The 20,517-nt window shown below is 40.2% G+C and overlaps 1 protein-coding gene across 1 annotated transcript in view; it reads right to left on the minus strand.

The window, feature by feature from the left end:
• The window catches only part of ADGRA2 (adhesion G protein-coupled receptor A2), a 1,412,458-nt gene that overhangs the window by 221,659 nt on the left and 1,170,282 nt on the right, over positions 1 to 20,517 (minus strand). Inside the window, exons 6-7 of the mRNA XM_044083057.1 lie at positions 11,944 to 12,107; positions 6,825 to 7,038 (exon numbers count right to left, since the gene is read on the minus strand). Coding sequence (XP_043938992.1) covers positions 6,825 to 7,038; positions 11,944 to 12,107 — 378 coding nt within the window. The remainder of the gene's footprint in view (positions 1 to 6,824; positions 7,039 to 11,943; positions 12,108 to 20,517) is intronic.

Below are 20,517 nucleotides of genomic sequence, written 5' to 3' on the forward strand. Positions count from 1 at the left end.
CGAGAGGGTAGTCAGCCGGCTTTTAAAGTCGCAGGCACTGGCCCAGTTGCTACATAGCCCGTCTCAACAGACAGGGGCTACCCCTACTCCTGCTCAAGTTCCTCCTCCAACTACCCTGCTGAGTTCGGAGCCAGAGGTCATCAAGGTGAGTACTGTGGGGCGTCGGAATTGATTCCCCTGTTGTTGGTTCCTTTGTCAGCTCCGATCCCGTCCTTGCCTCCGTCCTGGAGGGATCCAGGCGTCGAGACTCCCTCATCGGCTCCAAGGGGGCGAGTGGCATCGGACCCTTGCCCGACCCCGCTCTCCCTCTCAGAGCTTCGGCGCAGGTGAGTTCAGCTCCGACATCGGCCTCGGAGCCGTCCCTCTCTGTGCCAGGGGGAGTTCTCATCTCCTCGGAGTTGGGCCCTTCTTCTCTGCCTGACAGGGGTGCCTTTGAGGTGATGAGGAGCATGCTGGCTTCTATACCGGCACCACAGTCGGCCTCCTCAGCCCCTCCCTCCACTGTGCCTGCTTCAGTCCCTGCCTACCCTCCTGACCCCATGCAAGGAGAACCGATGCTCCAGGCTGCCCCATTGGGCCTTTCTTCCTCTTCTGAGGCCTCCCCTGACCCTGTGGGGGAGCCCCCTTGGAAGAGGACATGTAAGAGGAAACATGTTGACTCTCCTGAGTCAGTGACATCTGGATGATTCCGAAGGGTCCCCAAGGTCCCCCTCTGAGGATGTCTCCTTTTCTGACATCTTAGAGATCCTCAAACAGAGGGGGAACTGGTCTGCCCTTAACCCATCCGAGGATGAGTCAGTGTACCTGGATGCCTTCGGTTCTCACCCTTCCACCTCCTGGGTGTCCCCGCCTTTCGACCCACTTATGGAGGTAGTGGCTTGGAAGGCGTGGACGGCTCCGGATACTATGGAACAACTCCCCGGAGGCCCACTACATTTATTACTGCTCCCACAGATAAGCAGTTTCTTTCCAAGGGTGTCCCCATGGATGCCATGGTGGTGGCGGCAGCCACTAAGAAGGGGTTGGCTGACCCTTCAGTACCTGTCTATCCTCCTAATAAGGAATCTAGGACGATGGATAGGTACGGCAAGTGGATGTTTTCCTCAGCGACCTTTGCTATGCGGTCACTGAATTACTTATGCCATTTCACCCGACTTCAGAGGGACCTTCTCAAGGAACTGGGTGAAACATTGCAGGATCCAACAGCTGCGGGGTCTCAGGAAAAGATCAAATCCCAGCTAGGGACCCTGAACTCTATCGTCAACTCTTCCATGGGTCTAATCTATTATGCAGCCGATGGAGCGAGTAGAGCCGCAGGTACGGGTGTTGCTCTAAGGAGACACGCCTGGATGCGGCTCTGCAATTTTGCTGACCCCTTCAAGGTGTCATTCACTAACACCCCCTTTGACGGTTCTGCTCTTTTTGGACCTCAAGTGAAGGACACCTTAACCAGGTGCGAACAAGAAGGCAAGACTCTCTCTGCCATGGGAGTCCATTTTTCCGCCCCTTCTAGACCGTATCCTAAGGGTCAAAAGGGTGGGAAAATGTGGTTCCGCAAACCTCAGGGAGTTCTGCCAGATGCACGTGGTGAGCTTCCCTCTAGAGGCAGAGGAGGGAACAATAACAGATGCTGCCCTAGGGGCAGGGGGGGGTCAGCAGAATCAGGGTAGCAGAGAATCTTTCTCTGACAAACCCTTTCAGCACCCCTGAGGAGCTGCCTGACTGTCCACCTTCGGAGGTAGTTGGGGGAAGACTTTTGCTGTACCCAGAAGCCTGGTTCTCCCTTACGCAGAACAGATGGGTACGGTCGATCATATCCGAGGGTTACAAAATCCCATTTATCCACACCCCACATCAACCAAAAGGGCCTCTTCCAGACGTTCCACCCGGTCTGAGAGACCAAGCAGCACTAGAAATTTCAAAGCTGTTTATAAAAAGAGCCATCCAGCCAGTCCCGGCAGACCAACAAGGATCCGGAATCTACTCCAAATTCTTTTTGGTACCAAAAAAGACAGGGGACTGGAGACCTATTTTGGATCTCAGCAGACTGAACAAATCGGTTCAAAGAACAAAATTCCGGATGGTCACGCTACAGTCCATTCTTCCCTTTCTGGGTCATGTCAATTGGATGTGCTCTGTAGACCTTCAGGAAGCGTACTACCATATCAAAAAGAACAGGCGCTACAGGAGGGTCCAAGCCAGGTTTGTACTGAAAACGCTTGGTCTGATGGCTGCAACAATCACCTTGTCCCCCTAGCTCATTTTCATATGCGGATACTACAGTGGATGCTTTTTTCCCAATTGTCCTTTCAGCAGCTTCCCATGTCACACAGGATTCTCATCACTCAGTCTTGCAAACGACACCTATCATGGTGGATGGACTCATCCCAGGTGCTTCAAGGCAGACCGGTTGTTCTCCCCCCTCCGGTTGCCACCGTGACAACGGACGCCTCCCTGATCGGGGGGGGGGTGGCATTTTCAGGGCAGGACAGTCCAGGGCACATGGCAACCCTTCGAGTGCCACTTGCACATCAATATCCTGGAGATGAGAGCGGTCCTGTTGGCATTGCAGGCTCTCCAGGACTCTCTTCCCACTGGAACGATTGCAGTGCAGACAGACAATATGTCTGTAGTATGGTACATCAACAAACAGGGCGGAACCAGGTCCTACCCTCTTTGTCGGGAAGCGCTTAGACTCTGGCAATGGGCGATCTCTACTCAGAATTTTCTGGTAGCAAAACACATTCCTGGGAAGTCCAATGTCATAGCAGACGGGCTGAGCAGGGACATTCTTATGCCCTACGAATGGTCTCTCAACCAACTAGTAGCAGACCAAATCTTCAGAAAGTGGGGGCAGCCTTGCTGCGACCTTTTCGCAACCCCTCAAAACAGCAAGTGTCAAGACTTCTTCACCCTCTTCTGGGCCTCTCTCCCAGAGACGCTCTAGTCCACGATTGGCCCAGGGGGCTCCTTTATGCTTTCCCCTCCTTTCCCTTAATCACTCTGTTAGTCCAGAAAGCAACTGCCTTGAGATCCAGGATGATCCTCATTGCCCCTTACTGGCCCCGACAAGTCTGGTTCCCGTTCCTACAACGTCATCTACTGGAGCAGCCCTGGCATCTGGACCCTGTACCAGGCCTTCTGACCCATCAATCGGGCAGGCTGCACCAATCCCTGTCATCTCTCAACCTCACAGCTTGGTTGCTCCACTTCCAACCTTAGCCAGACTTCCCTTAATCTCCCCGTCAGTACGTCAAATTATCCTTGCCTCTCACAAGTCTAACACCAGAAGGACGTACGCAAGTAAATGGAAACGTTTCTCTATTTAGGCAGAAAGGAACCAAGTTGATCCCTTTACTGCCCCTGTCCAAACAGTTCTAGATTTTCTAGCGGAACTCTTTCAAAAAGGTTCCTCTTCAGCCACTATCAAAGTCCAGTTGGCGGCTATTGCAAATTTCCATGTTGGCTTGTCAGAGTCTAGTATTATGTCTCACAAGCTCTGCAAAGCTTTTCTGAAGGGTACCCTATTACTTAGGCCCCCAGTCAAAGACCCTCCTCCACCGTGGGATCTAAATTTGGTACTGTCGTCTTTAATTCTACCTCCTTTTGAGCCTGCTGCCTCCTGCTCGTTAAAACTGCTCTCGTGGAAAACACTTTTCTTGGTAGCTATTACCTCAGCCAGAAGGGTTTCGGAACTACAAGCACTTTCTGTGCGCCCCCCTTATCTTGTTTTTCACAAAGATAGAGTGGCTCTTAGGACAAATCCATCCTTTTTACCTAAGGTACTCTCAGAAAAAAATCTGAATCGGACCATTGATCTCCCAGTTTTCTTTCCAAATTACACTGTTAGAGCTGAGAGAAAATTACATTGTTTGGATGTCCATAGGCAACTACGTTTCTATCTGGATAGAACCAAGCCAACGAGAAAATCAGACCAACTCTTCTTGTCTTACACCGAAGGGAAGCAGGGCCTTCCGGTTTCTAAAGTGACCTTGTCAAGATGGTTAACCTCTGTTATCTCTTTGACCTATCAGTTGAGGCATAAGGAGCTCCCTACCAAGCCTAGAGCTCATTCAACTAGGGCATTAGCTTCCTCAACTGCTTTTCAGGCGAGATTACCTATGGACTCTATTTGTGCAGCGGCCACATGGACCTCTCCTCATACCTTCATCTCTCATTACAGACTGGATATTGCCTCCAGAAATAGGGCTGATTTTGGTTCCACTGTACTCAAGAGTCTGTTCCATTGAGCCACCCGGGACTAAGGTGCTAGGGACACTGTCCCCTCCAGCAAGAATGAAGGTGAGATTGACAACTTAACATTAAGAAGTTATGTACCTATCATAACGTTCCATGTTAGTTGTCTTCTTCTCGCCTTCTTTCTTGCGTCCCACCCTCCATCCCCCGAGCCTGGAAAGACCTAGAATATTGGGTGAGTTTTTCCTTGTCACCAGGATTATACCTTCAGCTAGAGCTCTTCCTCCCCTTTGGTACCCCTGGTGACAGGCAGGCTGTAGGGTTTATAATTCTACATAGCTCTCAATTTTATTCTTTTTCTAGTGGTGGGACATGTCTGTCCATAGTGTTTGCTATCAAATGAGATCTGGGTATATTTCGCCTAGCATTATGGGACATAGGATAGCCTCGAGCCAGTAAAAATAGCTCTCGAGCTTTAGTATTTGGCCGAGTCGGAGCAGAGGTTCAGCTCCGAACCCATCCAGCAAGAAAGAAGGTGAGAAGAAGACAACTAACATGGAACATTATGGTAAGTACATAACTTCTCATTATTTATCCTAATATACTACTTGGTGATGTGATGTGATGATGTGAATGTTAATTGGCTAGACATAAACAGTAACTCACCTACATCTAGCATGAACTTATATGGTTTCACACACCTAATTAAATAGCAAGACATCAAATTCCCTATTGTACTGGATCCTAGTATCACACCATAGCACATACACCGCCACAGGTATAATGTCAGACTCTCTCAGTGATAACCTCCCAATATATACAACCAGACACATCACACATCCACTTAGTGTGTTTATAAAACAGCACAAAACGTTTCTAAGTTTAACCCAGAAACATTCCTTACTACCCTATCATCTATTAACTTCCTAAAACTCTTCCCTTTAGATTATGCTGTAAAAGAATACAAGTTTCCTGAATATCCTAAGTAGCCTTGCACCTCCTAGAAGGAAGAGACTAAAAACAAATAATGCAGTTTGGCTATCCAGAAAGAGTAGAGTGCTAATGCAGTACAGAGAAAAAGCACTGAAAGAATGGCAGAAATATAAATCACAATATCTTGAAAACTTCAGAATGCTTCGTAAACATACTAAAAACCAAATAAATGAAGACAAAAAAACTAAAATATAATAACTTTTAGAATAATAATAAACACAACCCTAAACTATTCTGGACAGCCATTAAAGAAATCTTGCATCCCAGACAAAAATTCAGTTCTAACATCTCCCAATAATTCACCACTGAAAACCACAATACATTTCAACTCTTACTTCATAGATAGTATAGCATCTCTAACCAAGAATTCCCCAAATTCTAATCCCAACCCTGCCCAACAGCCAAATATCACTGCATCCACTTTCACTTTCAAACCTGTGCCCACATCCTGCATAAAACTGCTATTAAACAAACTCAAACCTGCTTTAGCCGATGACCTTCTAAATGAGTACCTTAAATTAGCAGCCGATAACATTTCCTACCCTGTCTCAATCCTTACAAAAAGGTTCATCCAGGAATCCCATGTTCCCCTTGTCTAGAAAAAGTCACACATTATCCCTCGACACAAAGAAGGAAATTTAACCGACATTACTAACTTGAGACCTATAGCAATCTTATCCCCCTCACCATAATAGTTATAAAACGTATTCAGAACAATTGCTAAACTATCTCCTGCAGGAGGAACTCCCATCCCACAGTACTAACACTGCACTTCTAATCTATATAGATACTGTCAGAACAGCTAGAGATAATGGCAAACTAGTCTCCTCCTTATTTCTAGACTTGTCTTAAGCCTCGGGTACAGTTGGTTACAGCAAACTTTTACTTCAGATGTCATCAGGTCTCTCTCAGCTCACCCTTCTATGGCTCAAAACCTACGTGTCCAATAGGTATCAGTCAGTAAAATGGCACTCCACCCTCTCTCCATACCTCCCAGTCACCACTGGTGTACCACAAGGCTCTATCCTTGGTTCCCTCCTCTTTAACATTCTCACCAACACCCTCCACACATCCAGACAACAGATAGCCCTAATACAGTATGCAGATTACTCCACACTCTGCACATCTGACATGGCACACCTCCAAAAAATTACTCAGGAAGCCTTAATAGCCACTGAAACATGGCCTTGTAACTCACAGCTCATGCTCAACCCTAAAAAAAAAAAAAAACTAAACTACTACTTTTTTCCATAAATCACTCTCTTATGACAAACAAAATTTAAAGTCCTGTCTTCTCAGTAATACAACCAATGACGCTACTTCTCATGGCAAATTATTAGGGATGATGGTGGATGATAACGTTAAATTTGACCTATATATACAAAATGGCATGAGAAAAACTAATCAAAAACTAGGAATGGTTTACAGAGAACAAACACTTTCTCAACAAAGCAACCACAACTACATTTGCCACTACTTATCTCTCAAACACGTTTTATCCCTTATAAAAACCTGGGTGAAACATCTGTGCAGTACTCCTGAATGAATTGTTAGGTTTACTAATGTGCTACAAACATACAGTTTTCCTATTTTCCATTGACTTTGGATGTGTAAGACTTGGTAGTTTGCTTAACCTTGTTATCCATGTGCAGTCGTGTATGATACTGTCCACCAACATGACCCCCTGGAGTTCATCTTCATGGACGGGTTTTCCATTGTGGTACCACCAAATCTGTGTGCTGTTATCAAGATACGTGGCAGTGCACTGGAATGGTAACCTGTCTCCCTGGAAAACAACCTGCCGTAGTGATGGGATCAGCTGGTGAGTATGCAATTCCAAAGGGATATCTAGAAAGACAAACAACCATAAAAGAAATAAGATGAATCAGAAGATAACAAGTGAATGTGATTACGAGTGGATTTCTATGCTCAGAAAATACAAGCATGCTTTACAGTTTTATTTTTAGACTTGTATTATTCTAACTTTAAAGGTTTTGGAAAAAAACTGCAACACCTAAGAAATTATTTTTTTTGCTTTTTTGTCTAACTTGTTAAATACCACACTTTACTTAACAAACAATATTTTATCTGCTGCTTTATCACATAAATTAAACAAACAATATTTTATCTGCTGCTTCATCACATAAATTAAAACTAAACACTCCTTTAAAATGGCTTCTTTACCAACAAAGTTGTCAAAAATAATGTACGTGTGTGTGTATTTGTGTGTTCGTGTGTACTGAAAATGGATTTTTCCATTTTGTTTTTTTATATTATGCAGTTAATTTTTGTGTGATTTATAAACAACAACTTGTTACGGGGGCATTTCTTTCTTGGTACAATGAGGAGTTTGGATGGCCAATATTTTCAGCAAATTAAAGGCGTTGCTGTGGGGGCATACTGTGCCCCCATTTTTGCTAATGTTGTCCTTAATGAATGGGAAAAATGCTGTGTGCTGAATAGGTTTGTTCATGATTCCATCAGGTTGTATGTGCATTACTTGGATGACATTTTTTATTGTGTGGGACAAACCCAGTGAAGAGATTGAGCCTTTTATTGATTAATTGAATTCTACTACTACATTTTTGAAGTTCACTTTTGTTTACAACAGGTTGTCTATTAATTATTTGGACATGCATTATTTTCAAAGATGTTTGTAGGCAGTGTATTGTGAGTACTGTGTTCAGAAAACCCACCTATTCCAGCAGTTCGTTGCACTATTCTATCAATCACCTGGTGCATCAAAAAAGAGGCATCATTAAAGGGCAGTTTACTAGATCAGCTAAAATGGTGTCGGAGGATAGTTTGTTTGAAGATGAGTGTCTCAAACTAGTGGATATGTTCATGGCACATGGATATCCTTCAGTCTTAGTTAGTTCTAGTGTTGCACTTAAAAGAAAACAAGAACTTTTGTCCTTGTTAAAATCCTCATACAGTAGTGTGCATGAGTTGTTTGCTGGTAAGCCCACACAATGGAAAAGACCACACTTTATCCTTTATAACCGAGTTTACACTTGAATCCAATTACATCAGGGAGGTGTTGTGCAAAAACTGGTGTATATTTTATTTATTTAATGGAGTGCATGACATAGTGGGGGCAAAACCCTTAGTGGTGTACTGAAATGGTCGATCCTTTAAGAATGTGTTGGAAATGGAGAGTCACACGAGTGGACTTGTCAGCACCAAATAATGTGATTCAGTCAAATGTGGGCTCTGCCCCCAATGTAAGTTTATTTTGGTGGCTGACCAAATAAAAATGTAGCCAGTCACCATGGCCTTTAGGTAGCTATAACAAACTTTAATATGAATAAAATAAACAAAAACAGAAAACTCATTACAGAGATTAGCACTTTAACAACCTAACTAGTCGCTTCCTCAGATTCTACTATTTTGTTTGCTGACCTTGTGAAAATTAAACATTTTGTTATACCGGGTTTCCATTGTAATTGTAACAACAAAGTTATAGTTTACCTGGCTAAATGTCAAAAATGTGATGGGTTTTATGTGGGGAAAACCCAAAGGAAGTTAAAAGAATGTATTTATGAGCACCTTTTGGACATCAGGAAACAAAATGCTTTGTTCAAACACATTGTAAAGCATCCTGAGTACCATTTTTTATTTTTTGGGTTGGAACAACCTGTGAGGAACCCTAGGAGTGGACCGTGGGAAGATTTTTTAGATAAATTAGAATTACACTGGCAGCTAAAGTTAAATGCCACTGTTTCACCTGGTTTGAATGATCACATATCACTTGGGAGTGTTTTGAGACTCAAGTCCTATTGTGTTTAACACTTCTTTAATTTCATTTTTGTTTTACAATTTTTAGTTACAGTTTTGTTTCTTAATTGCAACTTTTATGGGACTTTGGATTTAATTGGAGGGGAATGCTCATTTGACTTTTTGGGTGGGAGGTTTAGAGAGTCTTTTGTAGATGTGGTCTTGATTCTGAAGAAGTCTGTGTGTATTGTCAGTGCTTAATCCTGTTTGTTGCTTTTATGATTTCTCAAACCTACTTTTTCTGCACACCCGAGACTACTTTGCCTTTCATTGGGCCTCATGTTTATTGTTTTTGCTTGGGGATTTGTGCTTTCATTTTTAGTTTTTGTGACAGCGAGGAGTTTCCTTCTCCTTTCACACTGTAGTGATTTTGTGTGACTCTAAATGGTTGAGTGATTTTTACACACACACAGACACACGCACACACACACACACACACACACACACACACACACACACACACACACACACACACACACACACACACACTTTTACTGTTTATTTTTGTTTATGTCACTTAGGTGTGAGATAACTCTTACTGACATGTTATAGCATATAATGAAATAGATTTAAGAATTACATGTCATTCTCTTGGGTCAGTGTGTCACATGCTCATCCCAGAAACATTTGGAAGTTTCAATAAATACCACATGGGGGATGACCACACATCTCTTTTACCTGAGCACTTACTTGAGCATCATAACAGATACTGCAAACGTCAGAAGTTTTAGGACTGAACATATTTGTTTCTGAACTTTTATTTCTTTGAAATATAACTCTCAATTTGAAATTCATTTTTTAAAGCTGCCACTTATTTTTTTTTTAGTAACATAAATCAATAAAATACCCAAAAGATATTCCATTCTTTTGAAGAAATTATGATTCAGTTACAACCTCAATCAATTACTGCAAACCAGTGTAGAAAAAAATGGAATTTTTGGTCCCAGAAATTCAATTTGCTCAATAATTCTACATGTCATAGGGGAAGAACCCTTAAGTGTAACTAATTATTTTACTTTTTAGAAAGAGGAAATAACCGGAATAAGGAAAATACATAAAAATTATGATTACCCTAGACAAACGTTCCACTTACTAGGCATTTATTCTTACAAGAAACCAAGGTTCAGTAGAAATGATACATACTTGTATTACTGAGATAAATCACTGAGCCAAAGATGGTAAATTGATGGGGCTGTGTGATTCACTGATTAGATTAATCTGTGGTCTAAAGAATTGTCATAAAAGGGGAAAGCTTCAATCAGAAGCAGACTTGACCTTATCTAAACCTGTGGATCTGTACAGAGTTAGTAAAATGTTAAGTATAGAACTAAACAAAGTAACTGAGAAAGTGGAAGTATGTAAAGCTATGCAGATGATTATATTAGAAACAAGGAATGTAGGGGCAAGCCCTCACATGAGAGAATAGTGACACTGTCTCACAGAAAGACAAATTTGGAATGCCACTGCAAACTTTGTGTGTTTGCTGCTATGTAGTATTTGAGAAATTGTCTCAACTGTGCATGAAATTCTGGCACAAAATGTTACATAGGAGAGGTTCTGGAAAAAACAAATTCAAATAAAAAAGCAGCATGCCTCTTATAAAATGATGGAATATTACTAAATGTACTTCTCTTCAAATCTGACAAGTTGCATTTTTTTTATTATGGAATCCTTGGCGGAGGTAGTTCAGGTACCAAGACTATAGCTTGTTTGTTTCTTTCGGCTTTTCCCGGTTAGGGGTCGCCACAGCGGAACTCTGGTCCGCTAATGATTGGCAGTTGATTTTTACATACTGGCTTGCCAGGCCTGACGCACAACCTTCAACGAAGGTATGCCCATTCATGCATGTCTCCACGCAGAAGATGCTCTAGCTGAGAATCAAACCGGACAGCGTCTTACTGTGAGCCGACAACGCTACTGCAGCACCACCACCACGGGTAGGTACCAGACTATAACTAATATGTCATAATGCTCCAGTAGAAAGTTGTACTGCACTGTGACGGATATTTAATCAGATGTTAATATTCCAGTATATGACTGCTAAGTGTCATTGTACCGGCCATGGATGTTCTGAAAGTTCCTGAGACTCTTAGTACGTGTATGTGCATGTATGTGTGTGTATGTGTGTGTGTGTGTGTCTGCGTGCATGGGTGTGCACCTGTGTCTGTTTATGCCTTTGTGTAAGCGAGCGTGTGTGTGTGTGTGCGTGTGCGTGCGCATGTGTCCTTATCTGTGCGTGTGTGTGTGTATCTGTGCATGTCCTGTGATGGTCTTGTGTCCAATCCAGCATTACTTATGCCCACTGAATGCGTGGATAGGCTTTGCAATTGCTACAGTCCTAACAGGATAAAGTGTGCATCAGAAAAATAACTGAATAATGAATAAATGTCAGTGTATGCAGACTATACACAGGTTCCTCTGCTTAACTTACATCTACCCTTTTCTTGCAGTATAGTTTGTTAAGTCAGTGCTATTTTTGTTGGGTAGATATTTTGCTTCATTATCCTCCACCACATGTAGGCACTGAGGACAAAGAGGATACACATTTCCCTTCCTTTGTTGGTCTGAAAAGATTTAATGCCATCATGTCAGTGTGAAGTGACAGATCTTACTATGTATATAATGGGTGAGCTGTGGTGAGAACAGTGCACACCCCTTGACACGAAATGGCACACTCTTCTGTTTTTTTACCATTTTGACATTTTTGCTACTTCTGATGTTCAGAGAATAACTATCATTAGAGGAATTTTTCATGAACTACTTGTTCCTTATATCTGAATCTGCACATATGCTTAGGTTTACAATAGCACATATAAAATTCCAGTACACATATTATAACTTTACAGTATATCATAACTGCACATATTGTGAGTGTATAATTCTATGCCTAAAATTATAAATCTACATATCAGAAATGCAGTAGATGGTACATTAGGAAACTTGAAGACTGGTTACAAATGTAAATAATTAAAATACCACATGTCAGTTCTTTTTCCTTGAGGCTTTTAAAGGCACGTCCATTCAAGGCACTTGGGTAGGCGCATAATGTCTTCTCTGAGATTTGAACTGACTTATCCCTCGACCAAACCAGCAACCAGTGCATGTTACAGTCACATGTCAAGTACTCCGTTCCAAAATCTCTGTAACAAAGGAAATGAACAGCAAATCAGATGCCAAGAAAGAGATGTGCAACATGAAACTTATCTCACGTATGCCCAAGCAAGGATGGTGATGTCACACTGGTCCTTCAGAGGTGCCACTTTACAAACTATATTATCTATGTACTGAAGTGCAAACCTAGCAAAGTATCACCTTATTATTCCCTCTGCTGCATCCACCCAGGCAGGTAGTGCGGTGCTATTACTGTGGTTCCACCTGTTCCTTCTTTGAAATGTGCCTTGTAGATGTTAACCTGACATCTTCATGCCATCAGTAAAGTATGAAATACAAGTACAGTACGTAACAGTTACATGAATGCTAGGGTAGAGTATATCCAATATCGATCTTACAACTCTTTTGTAGGGAAATAAGTAAGGTAAAAGTATTTTTGTGTGTTGCTTGTCTTTCCACAATCATTTATAATCTGTCTTGCTTCTCTAGCATCAACAAAGTATAAAACAAAACATGTCCTCTCCGTTAAGTAAAATCTGTTTCCTATCCTTTTCTGTATCCACTTATTTTGTACTTAACAACATAGCGAGCACTGTCTAACTAGAATTGCTGCGTAAAAGTGTGTGCTACTGAAATAACACAGTTTCAGTTAAGCTGCAGTCTGTGACCCACTTTTTTTATGTTCAGCAGTCCAGTATTGTATGTTGGTTTTCTGCATTCCTTTTAAAGTGCTGCATATTGCTTCCCCATCATCATAAAGTTGAAAGCAAAATAACTTAAAACCTACTCTGTAGAATCCATTTCCCATCCCTGTCTGAATTAATATGTATTACTTCAATCACATGCAGCAAGACAAAAGGCTAAGGAGTTACTATTAATATTTTCATTAATAATAATTCTTAATAGGATATAATTAATACAGCACCTATATTAGTCCTTTTCTGTTATGTGCTGTATGTAGGTGTGTTTTTTTGTGGCTTAAAGCTGTAGAGAGTATAGTGACATCCATTTTGTTTTGTTTGTCATGATGTACTTCACACCTCCTTTGTTTCCACCACATCAGATGCCAAGTGCCTTTTTACCTGTAGATGGTGAGGGAAAACTGTAACTGCCTGAATATAACTAATGGACATCTCATAACTATGTATTACTGAAATTAAAGGCAATCATACTATAATGATGGGACTTCTATTTGTATATCTTAGACTATGTATAGTAAGATGATTAATTATTGATAATAAATCACCCTATCAAAACACAAAATCATGCTTTAACTAAAAATTGTTTTTATCACAACTGACCACAGTCTTTATAACCTACATTTCTGAAATAACATGTTGAGGAAAATAATTTTGAGTAGCATTCATATAGCCTGTTTTATGCTCCTTCAGTTAAGTATTATGGAATAGTTCCTGTTTTCACAGAATAGTGCTTCACTGCTTTCCCATTACATTCTGTATTAAGGAAGTTCCCTGCTCCCTGTATGTTGTACCATTCAGCTTCCAGTTAGCACTGTACTATTTACATGATTTCCATGTGGTGTTTTATACCTTCCAGTTGAGTATCACAGAATAACTCTTTCTTATCAGTAAATGATATTTGAGATTTTAACCTAGACTGTTACACCTGCAACTCCAATAACCCCACCAATTTCCTTAATCTCTTCAATTTCACCCAAACCTTATCATGTCACACCTGTTTGGATAAACATTCAAAAAGGCAGGCCACTCTAGACTGGATACTAACTAACAAACCCAATCTGGGTCACTCAACAGGATGCCTTCCTAACTGCCTAAGTGACCACTCACCTACCTTCCTATAGAAAAACAAGTTCAGACAATATCACAATATACAAAACTGTCCTGAACAAGAGAAATTTCTCCTCCCACCACCTTCAACCTTCTGCTCCAGCAAAGTAACTAGTCACCTCTAAAAATCCTCCCACATGATCAAGCAGTCCACTATTTCAGCAGTACCTTTCTTAAAATCTTTAACAATCTAGCACCCACTAGAAAAATTACAGCAAAAGCTAGGCACATACCATGGCTAACTAAAGAGACCATCACACTAATGAAACAAAGAGATAGAGCCTGGTCAGCTTACCACACCACCAAAAATATAAATAACCACACTATATATCTACAGCTCTGTTAAAAAAAAATAAAAAAACAATACAACCCCCCCCAAAATGTTGGCAAAACATAAACAATCTTATCAACCCAGAATATACCCCCACCCCCCTCCTGTCTCCTCCAGGGCTACTGTACCTATAGCTACACAATTCAATGCCCACTTTATTAACTCAATCTCTTCATTCCTTGGGCACCAGACTAATTAACCTCTCACTGTACCTAATCCCTCTTCTAACTTCCCAACACCCTACAGCTTCTCCACAATCCAAACTAACTACATAAAATCTCTCCTTTCAAAGCTCAAACTCTGCTGTCTAGCTGCTGACCAACTACCTAATGAATACCGTAAAACTGCTGCCCCCTCAATTGCCTATCCTATATCAATCTTAATCAACTGCTCAGTCTCTGAAGAATATGTCCCCTATCTGTGGAAAATATCTCACATCATTCCACTACATAAAGGAGGCCCCTCTAAAGATCTATCCAATTACCATCCCATAGCGATCCTTTCCCCTTTAGTCAAGATATTAGAAGAATGCATCCACTCCCAACTTCTTACCTACCTCCTTAATCACAACCTCATCTCCCCCACACAGCACGGCTTCAGGACAAAACATAGTCCCAGCACCACCCTATCTTTCTCAAATGCCATACAGGGTCTCATTAACAATGGTCAAATGGTCTGCTCTATATTTCTGGACATGTCAAAAGCCTTTGTCTCCCACCAAATCCTATTAACTAAACTATCATCCCATGGTCTCAACTCATCAGCACTGTCCTGGTTCCACAGTTATCTCTCTCACCATCAGCAAACCACCAAGTGGGAGAACACCCTGTCTCCCCTACTACCCATCACTGTTGGTATACCCCAAGGCTCTTTACTTGGGTCCCTCCTGTTTACAATTTTTACAATGACCTCAGCTCTGCTACCTATCTTGCCTCCATAGTCCAGTACACTGACGACTCCATACTAATATGCTCAGCCTCCTGTCCCCAGGACCTACAAACAACAATGCAAAAATCCTTCCACGACATTGAAATCTACCTTGCTAACCACCAGCTCATACTTAACCCTAACAAAACTAAGTTAGTTTTCAATTATAATAAACCGAAAACATGTCCAACATCACTTTCAGTCCTCTCCACAAATGGAACCAAAATCGAACCCACTAATCAAACCAAACTTCTAGGTATCACAATTGATGAAAACCTAAGGTTAGATACCCGCATCGCCCTCACCATTAAAAAGGTCCACACCAAACTAGGTGCCCTATACAGAATTAAACCTTACCTCTCAGACATTGCCAGACTAGCCACTGCCCACTCACAACAACTCTACACCCTTCTGTATGGCTCGCAAGTATTTACTAACATTCGTAAATCAGACCAAAATAATCTTTAGTCATGCTACAACAAAACTGCCAAATTCACGACTGGCCACCCATACAGAACCCACTGCTGCTCAGTACTCAACAACTAAAATGGTTAGAACTCCCAAACCTTCTAACTCTAAATCAGCTGTCCATAGCCCAAAAAAGAATTCACAAACCAAATGACTGCACCGCACTCACTAATCCAATCCAAACCAACAACAATCTTAGAGCACTAAGATCCTCAAATAAATTATTGCTAAAGATTATCCAACGCCAGAACACACAAGGTACTGCCCTCTACTCCTACAAAATTGCCAAACTCTGGAACACCCTACCTCAACCTATAGCTAAAAACCCTGGCATTCATGAGTTCAAATACCTCCTCAAAGAACATTTAGTAAATCAGTGTCTCTGCTCCTGTCACACTCCCGGCTAGGCCACCCAGCCCCCTCTCTTCCCCCTCTCACTCACCCTTTTTTACCCTAACCCATCTCCTTCTTACAGCTACAACTATTATCTACCTTACAAGCTATGTTCAACTCTCCCACTCAGTCATCTTTGAAAACTCCAGTACTGCTTTTCTCTTTTTATCTTCAGAGCCCTTTCCTGACAGACTGGATAACACTGCACTCACTACTTGATAAACTGTAATATTCAACCCACTGTAAGTGAAATTGGTAAACAGCAGCTATTTAGAGATTACTATTCTATGTTTCCATTGTACAATGTTCATAACATATTTATGTGTGTATCCTTACTGTTAATCAGTGTAAGAAACTATTTTTAGGTTTGTATGGAGCAATGGGTCTCGTGCCCAGTTGGACATTACCCGGTAAACAATTGAAATAAATAAATAAATGATGCAGTGCTGCTTTTACATTATGCAGTGCACAGAATAAGTTTCCTACTCTTCTGTATGTACCACTGATCACAATACCTTTCTATTTATTGCCTTGGTACTATTCACATAATCTCTACATTTCTTTGCAGTAGGTCTTATTACTAATTTGTATACATGTAATAAAACTGCTGCGTTAAGTTAAGAATGGTTTATGAATTTGTAACTTAAGACATATGAAAGAGTTCAGAATTTCCTGTTAGGAAAACTAGACAGTGCAGTGCAGTGCAGATTGACTGAAGTCCATTAATAACTTTCTGGAGCTTGATCCCTCCACAACATATCACCCATGTTATTCAATCCTGTCTCAGTGTCTGAAGACTTTGCCTATAACCCTATTCTTCTGACTGCAGCATAAAAGATGTATTGCAATCATTTATGTGAGGATACTATATAAGCATTTTGTTTATTTTTCCTATCTGAATAAGAAATGTCTTAATAAGAAGCAAATTGCTCTTGCACTGCTGCTGGCACAGATTGTCTAGAAAGATCTTATTTTTATACATCATTGTTTCTTGTATATATATATATATATATATATATATATATATATATGTATAAAAATGTATCAGTCATTGAAATGTGTACTTTTTATAGTGAATAAAATAGGATATAGTGTCAGCCTAAGGTCATAACTTATCAGAACCTGAAAGAAAGCTCTTGTTTGGAAATGCATAAACTGGTTACTACTTATTTTATTTTATTTTATTTTATTTTATTTTATTGATATTTGTTTACTGGGAAAGTCTTACTGGGAATTGAACCCACTCTTCAGTGTAGGGCCTAGAAGAAAAGCTCCATGATGCATAGAAAAAGTTATGACAATGTACAAAATGATTAAAGCAAAAGCATTAATACATTAACAGAGACATATCAAGAGTTAATCAATGAATTAATTGCACTGTGCAACACACACATTAAAGTGCATCTTTTGTAAATAAAAAAGCATGTAAAGACAGTTTTGGAGGTTTTTCTGTGCAATACAAATATTTTAAAGGAACTTTTTATATAATAACAGTATTGGAGACAGGCGCTCAGATAGTTGGGGGGGGGGGTAGTGATTGTTGAGTGCCCAAGCTGGGCTAACACAAGTCTGAAAGAACAAACATGTGTACATACAGAGAGAGGGAGAGAGTTTTTAACTTTTAGACTCTTGTGTATTAATTTAACCAAGTAAATTAAAATGAAGTGCCTTTTGGTATCTGATTTTATTAAATCACTGACAATAGAACATTTTGATATATTTTCCTTGTTAGGTCTTACTAAAATGTCAGAATGTGAAACTTTTATAGCCTGTAACAGACAAATGCTATCTTCATTATGTCTGACTTGTGATACAGTACTCAGCCTCTTACCTTCTGCACAGATTATTGGGTATGGTCACTTTTGTCTTGGCAACTGTTTGATATTCACATTCCTTGTTTAGTGCATTTTTAAGATACTGGTGCAAAGTTCATTTGACATGAGCTGGTTCCTTCCTTTTTGAAGCAAAGATTAAACAGTACAATTTATTTAAAAACATTGTGAAACAACAGTTTGGTGTCGGTTAATGATTCTTGTATCAATGTTTATTTAACCAGATTGTGACTGATCACAGCATAAAATGCTTCCACAAATATTTGCATGAGTATGTGACAAAAAATAGAAGCATTTGATTTATTCGAATTAGAAACATCCCATCAAGAAGAAACTCTGTGTATGCTGTTTTTGGAGGGCATTTGTATAGACAATGAGCTAGTATTTTGTTTTTCCATATTAATGTTTCTTGTCGATCTGCTTAACAAAAATAAATAAATAAACTGCCAAAAAATTGAATATATATATTCTCAAGAATTAAAAAAATAAACAAAACATAAAAATCAAATGAAGACCTTGCCAACATATGAGGATAAAATTAATCATGGAGTGTTTAAATAACACATTTTATGTAGTAATGATGGAATATAATCTGGCCTGTCCTATGATTTACGCATTTTATATACTATAGTAGAAGACCATATGCACAAGGAAATGGACAGTAACAGATCCAGATCATGGTCAGATGGGGCCCTAGACAGGGTAATGGATCAGCCCCCCCCCCCAGCTGTAACCCCCAACCATTCCAGGGTCCCATTACTTGGCTATTTCTCCCCAGTTACCATGAACATAATATTGTCTTCTTTACTTCAACAATAATTACAGATAAATAACTTTTCTTTCAAATTTTGTGGCACAAACTGCCATTTGCTAAACAAAATAATACGGCCTCACCATGAAAACAGACTTAGCATGAATAGTAAGCTTATCTGCCCTTGAAACTCGAATTAATTGAAATGGCATTGAAGCACACATTCAAAGAAAATGCATCTGGCCAGTGGCATATTAAGTTTACCTTTGGGCTGCTTTCAAACCACAGACCCCTTGCACACATTTGTATGACCATGCATACATGCATGTGTTCTTTGATGCACCGTCCTGATTATATTAAATTATATTATTTATTTAAGACAGCACCACTTGTTATGTTAGAGTGTGCTTAAATGTCTAGGTTTGAACATTTTTTTTAGCAAGCAATGGAAAAAAAAACATATTAACCAATAATGACAAAACTACCCACTACAGAACATCTCAACCACAAAAGGTCACTCATACTTGCAGTCCACCAATATCAGCCAGTATACACAATCTCTGCAAAAGTAAACATCATTTGAATAATTCCACATCAGAGAGATCTATAACTAATGAAGAGTTTGCTGCTGGCCAAAAAACTTTACATTTTACTGTTTCAGGTAAAATTCTGTGTCTACTGCCCTTTAAGATTAAATTGCCCATGTTACATTTAAAAAACTTGATAGGCTGGTAATTTTGCAATAGGGAAGGCTGCCAAACCAGCAAAATGTTCATACTTACTAGGCATATCATAGGATACACTCAGGAGTACAGCACCCCTTAATGGGGACTGCAATATCAGCTCTCCATCTACATGGTGTGGAAGAAGAAGACAGCCTTATGCACCAAAGGCAAGTATGCTACCTATTGTGCTACTAAAACTGCTTTCAAATTTTCTTGCACAAACTCTGATGATGAACATTTGCTAAACAAAACAGACATTGAAAACAGACTTAGCATGAGCAACAGTAAACTTCTCTTCCCTTGAAACTCAACATTCCTTGAGAATGCACAGAAACTCAACATCCTTTGAATATGCACAGAAGCTGAACAGTCCTTGAAAATGCACTGGACTCAACATTCTTTGAAAATGAACTGGAATTCAACAGTGCTTGAAAATGCACCTGCTGCTGACAGTGTCATCGTTAGTGCAGGGGATTTAGACTGTAGGGTCCTGTATTCAAGGTACAGTTGAGTCTGACAAGTTAACTAACTTGCTATTCCTTACTGGGGCATTTCACATACACACCCACTCTAACCTGTTCTCAGTGTTTGCTCATCAGCAATTCTCAATAATAAAAATCCGTGTTAACTCATCTCTTCAGAATTCTAAGCACTCTGTTCCAGTGTTTAAAATGTGTGTACATCCTTAGTATGATGCACATACAGGCACTACTAAGAGGATTAGGTTTTCATGCAAATACTTTATTACAGATTATGAAAAATAAGTTTTTTAAATGATTAGATTTACTTTCAAGGCAGATACTTCAAAACTGCAGATCTGTTAAATTAATGTAAAGTTATCAAACCAGTTAAAAATGTAATGTGAAACGTTTGCACCAGTACCACTACTGAAACCATAATAAAGCATCTGTTACTACCAAACACACATACAGGTGTTCTTTATATTCAAAAAGTGAAATCAAACATTCAGTCCAGTGGATAGGTGCTATATAACTGTTTTTTAAACAGAATCAAGCTATGTTTTGTTTCCCAGTGTACTGTTCCTATGTCCCTACAGCCATAACACTAAATAAAATATATTCTAAGAAATTTTATCTGAGAGCAATCGGTCAAACTGAGTTTCCATCTGTCTCGGACAGAAAGCCCATTTAGTCAAAACATTTTTTTCAGTGTAATAGGCTTCATTGCTTTTGCCTTGAGCATT

The sequence above is a fragment of the Protopterus annectens genome, chromosome 9.part0, assembly GCF_019279795.1.
Source record: "Protopterus annectens isolate FY-2018-M chromosome 9.part0, PAN1.0, whole genome shotgun sequence".
NCBI classification, from domain to species: Eukaryota; Metazoa; Chordata; order Ceratodontiformes; family Protopteridae; genus Protopterus; species Protopterus annectens.